We start from the raw sequence: 5,457 nt of genomic DNA on the forward strand, positions 1-5,457 counted from the left end.
AAATTAAAAACTATTCACCGATAGCATTCACAACTAGTAATTTCTATCAATGATATATGCTATTATAGCTTTCAATTTGAGAAATGATTATTTCACATACTTCTTCTCGATTTTTCACATTGAAAGTTATCACTAATAGCTACAATTAGTGTATATCACTGATAGCTGTTATTGATTGTTATCACTGATATATATAACTTGTCACCATTACAGGTATTTTCTCGATTTTCTTAAATTAAAAGTTATCATTGATAACAATTGATGGTTGTTATACGTTGCTATCATTGATAGATGCTATCACTGATAGATGCTATCACTGATAGATGCTATCAATGATAGATTTTAATTTGAGAAATATGTTATTAGTTATATAATTGATAAGACTATTAGTGTTAGCTTTTATCAATGATAGCCACTAAAAGATAAGGTAACTTTCAATTTGAGAAATAGGGTATCAGTTGCTATAGTTACCTAATATCACTTATAATTGCTATCAATAATGACTTTCAATTTGAAATGTGGTATCAGTTTCTATCACTGATATCTTCTATCAGTGATGTTACTATCAATTGATATTCTAGATAGCTACTATAAGTAATTTTTCTATATTGCTATCAACGTAAAATTATATCACTAACATTATGTATTAATGATTGCATTAGAAGAATATTACTAGTAGTAAGTATAAGCGATATCATTAGAATATATTTTATAAGTGATATCTCCTTTGTAAACATATCAATTTTGAATTGATGAGGTTTAAATAGGCTATCAATTGATATTTTTTATAGCTACTATCAATAATATTCTTCTATTGCGATCACTAATAATATTTATCAGTGATAGTAATCAAAGAATATCATTGATAGCATTTATAAGTTATATCCCTAATAGGCTACTATACATCAATGATATCAAGGTAATGCTACTATAAAGTGATGTTTTGGTTCTTTGTTTTTAGCATAAATGGACAAAGAAAGAGACCAGGTTACCATGCTATCACTAATCATATACTATCCATATAATAGCTTCTATCGCTAATAGTAACGATGAAATTGATATAATTGCAATTTTTGTTGAAATAAATTATTGATTTCAAGTTATACTATAAATATTTATATCATATAGAAATTCAAAGTTCAAGATATGAGTGATAAATTCATGAATAACACATTGACATATTAGGCATATGTCATATTGATAGAAGTTATTACTGATAGCATAATATTAGTAATAGAAGTCATCACCGATCGCATGAGAGGAAGAAAACTAAAGGGCAGAATTGGCATTTTAAAAAAATTACCATATGACTAGTTAAAAGTTGCAATTTTAACAAATATTGTGACCTGGTGTGTTATAGATTATATTTATTTTCTAACTTGTACTATTTGGTGCAATTTTCCTTTAGATTGGGGAGAGAATTCTTTTTAATTATAATAATTTTTCACATAGTGAATTTTCTTTCTAGTGGGTCGGTGATATTTATCTAAGGGTTAATATAATATAATAAGTGTATAATAATATTTTTTTAAAAAAAAAATTGCAAACATAAAAAGTCTATCGTCTATCAGTAATAGACTCTAATGATTTATCAGTGACAGACTTATATTTTTTCAAAATGGTCTATTAGTGATAGATTATTATTGTTAATAGTCTTTGACAGAGTTTGTTATATTTACAATATTTAAAAAATGTTTCTATATATGTTAATATTTTGAATCTAATTGTTATCCTTACAATTATCTCTTTATTTAATGTTGCATGAGATTTCTAGTTTCTAGCTAAATTCTTGTTTTTCTTTTCTTTTTATTTTTTTAATTTTGTTTTTCTTTTTAGTTTTCTCGATTATTTTTTATTTTGTTTTTTAGGTTGAAGTCGTGAGGTTTTGTCAACAAACTAAGGATGGCAATTTTCTAACCCAATTAAATCCAGTTCTCTCCACACCATGAGTACCTAGAGAATGGGACACATGGTACTGAATTTTAAAAACATGTTTAACACAATCAATCAAAGATTTGTTAGTTCTTTTAGAACTAATCGTAATATTAAATTTTCATTAACATGTCAATATTTTCATTGATGTTATTGTTTCTATGGATTTGACTTCAATACCATAAGATTTAGAAATGCTTGAAAATGATCTAAGATTCAAGTAGTTGAATGATATAAACTTCGACTAATTATAGGCTTCTAAAGAAACTTGTAAACAAGAGTGAATAAGTTAAGTTTTTTTTTTTTGTCCATGTTAGGTCATTTTTTATTGGACACAACTACTATAGGTCAAGGCATAAATGATATGAACTGACCAAACACCAAATTACTAATTAGTTTTTATTTAATAATTTTGATGTAATTTTAGTATTTTTCAATTTTATAATTTTTATCAACATTGAAGTAGGTTCAATTTAATCTTTTTACAATGCAACATGATTTTATTAGAAGGCTATTTAAGCTTTGCTTTTACATTGTTTTAATTAAGTAAAGTTTTACATTGAATTAAGTTTTAGCCTATGTGTTTGTTTTCAAATTAGCATTAAAGCTTCTTGAATTTTTCAAGAACATTTGTGTAGGATTGATCATTCTATTTGTAGAGTGTTCGATCTTAGGTCAGAAAACATGTTATTGTTTCAAGAGATTGATCTCAAAGACAATCTGTGTCTAATTCAATCCTTAGATCAGTTGAACTCAAATTACTTTGGAGTTTTTAGTGATCGGGAATTAGGGACTCTCATTTTGAAAGAGATCAACTCCAACTCACTAGGGATTATTTCATATTAATAAAGCTTGTTGGTTGAAACTTGATTTTATGTATGTCCGTGTTAATCAACTATCGTTTACTTTTTACTCCGCACAAAAAATCAAACATTACTTATTTCAACCTTGTTATCATAAATTACGATGTTTAATTGTTTAAGAAAGAATTGAATTACATCTAGTCTTATAATTAAGATACCATACTTGGAATTCCACCATATTTATTTCTAATTGACAATGTATGCTTGCAGTAAACCATGCTAAATTGCATAATTATTATTCATACACATTTGGTTGATCAATTACATACTCGTTGAAAGCTTGATCGATCATATATGTTAAGGATAAGAAGAAAATATACATGAATTCATTTCTTGAAGCTTCATAGAAAATTTTGGGATGAAGGGCCAAGATTCGTTTGCATCACCATTCAATTATGAAACTTGGGAAAGATTATCGCTTTCGTTTGAATGTTGATATATCAATTTCAATAATGAAATCAAACAATACATCACTTAAATTTAATTTCTACATTCTAGTTTTAACATTGTATATGAATTCCAAATATTCACCTAAACAAACAAAAAAATGCAGACAAATACTTAGAATACATGAGCAGATTTCAACAATGAATTAAAGATTTTTCTTAAAACATCTCTCTCTATATTATATTGAGAAAGCTATATTTAGGAGGCATAACAACCCTTGGCAAATTATTGTTGACAACCTTTTTCTTGTTATCCAAACAATAAAATTCCATATCTGATTGAGGAATCCACATATCTTCTCTATACTTCTTATAAACATCTCCTTTGTAAAAATCTCTTGTTCTAAATGCCAACACAAGTGAGGCCACACCTCCAATCAACACCACCACAGACAAAACCAAGAATGATCCACTAAAACAATGAGTTCCCTTGCAAGTCAATCCTTTCCCATCCCTAGTGCTACCACCTTTTGTTGCTTCATGATCATAAAATTTCCCAATGACATCCACATTTAGTATATATGATCCGATTGGGACTGCTAATTGAGCACAATTGAAGATCGTTGCATAATATTTCAACCCAAAAAGCTCTGAAAGTATTGCAAAAAGCATCGGTACTTGCGCTCCGAATCCAAACCCGATTATCAACGAAGCTCCATAGATGGAGCCGGGATACGGGAAGGCGACGAAGAGCATACCGATACAAGTGAAAAAATGGGCGCAAGCAAACATTAAAGGACGAGGTAATTTGTATTTTGTCATAAGTGTTTCCGAGATGAAACCAGAGCCTACTCTGCCGAAGAAGTTGAATATTGAAACCCACGAAACAAAGATACTTATCGATTTAGATGTATATCCAAGCGATTCGCCGATTTGGCCGATGTTATCAATGGCAGCAATTGATGAACCACACCCAAAAAGTGTTCCTACGAGAATAAGCCCCATGTCTTTACTAAACAGAGCTTGTAAGATGGTGAAATCTTCTCCACGTTCTGGTTTGTTGAATACGTTTGAGAGACAAGTTGGTGAGTTCGTTTCGGGAATTTCTTCAATTGGGGTTAAGGATTCGTTGTTTTTGGGTGTAGAATTAGATGAAGATTTCATTTCCGGAATGAAAACAGGGGGAGATGGGTTATTATCTGTTTGTCCTTTGAGCTTGAAGAGCATGAGTTCTTCTCTAACGGCGATTAATAGAGGAATAGAAAGTAACCCAACAATTACAGCAGCTCCACTAGTATACCCAGCTGAAGAAAATGCAGCTTGTTTTTGTGTAATGGTAAGAAATAAGAGAAACAAAGCAAGAATGATTGAGACATATAGCAAATGGTAAAGAACTCGGAGTTCTTCGGGATGTCTACGAATATTGATTGTTCGAATCGAAAGAAAAAATGCCAAAGAAATTAAAGTGGGAAACCATGAGAGAAGAAGCACCAAATTAGATGGATTTTCATGGCCATAAAGAGCTAAAAAGAATTGAGTTAAAATGGCACCTCCAATTCCTACGAATCCTTTAAGAAGTCCAAGAATGATACCTCGTCGATCAGGGAAATTTCTTACACTCGTTACTAAAACGGCGGTGTTAGCGAAGTTTTGTGAATTAGCAGCTAAGCAAATATAGAAGAACATTTGCCATAACTGTGGTTTAGCGATACGGCGAGTAACGGAGAGCCAAATCATGAAATAGCTATAGAAATTGAGAAATGCACCGACGACTAACAGAACCCACGGTGGAGCTATTTCGCCGAGAAAGCCAGCGAAAACTCCGAGATTGGAACCAAGATCTTTGGCGAATCCTAATGTGTTGATTTCGGTTTGGCTGTAATTGAATTGGGTTTTGATTACTTTTGAGTATGTACCGAAAACGTATGTGGAACCGGCGCCGATCATGATTAAGAAGGAAGCAAAGACTGAAAACCATCGTCCTGCTGTGAGTTGTTTGACGAAAGGGAGAAAGTTATTGACGGCCATTGGCTAAGATTAAAGAAGAAGAATAAAGAATAAAGAATAAAGAATGAAGAATGAAAAAGTGACTTTTTGGAGATTAATTTTTGTGGGTTTATTAAAAGGAAAATCAGTTCTTCAGTTTGTGTAACAAAGATTTGTTTGATGAAATATAGGTATAATTTGATGATGGAGAATGGTTGGTTGTTAAAGTAAAACCGTAGTGAAAAGTTTCTGTATTTAACTCTCTTTAATTTTGTTGGTTAAACATAAAT

General features: G+C 30.7%; 1 protein-coding gene across 1 annotated transcript; it reads right to left on the minus strand.

The window, feature by feature from the left end:
- Positions 1-3,415: 3,415 nt before the first annotated feature.
- On the minus strand, positions 3,416-5,209 carry LOC103502570 (uncharacterized). Its single transcript, XM_008466545.2, has one exon. The coding sequence runs from the start codon at positions 5,207-5,209 to the stop codon at positions 3,416-3,418; it is 1,794 nt and encodes a 597-aa protein (XP_008464767.1).
- Positions 5,210-5,457: the final 248 nt, after the last annotated feature.

The sequence above is a fragment of the Cucumis melo genome, chromosome 12, assembly GCF_025177605.1.
Source record: "Cucumis melo cultivar AY chromosome 12, USDA_Cmelo_AY_1.0, whole genome shotgun sequence".
In the NCBI taxonomy this organism is placed as follows: Eukaryota; Viridiplantae; Streptophyta; class Magnoliopsida; order Cucurbitales; family Cucurbitaceae; genus Cucumis; species Cucumis melo.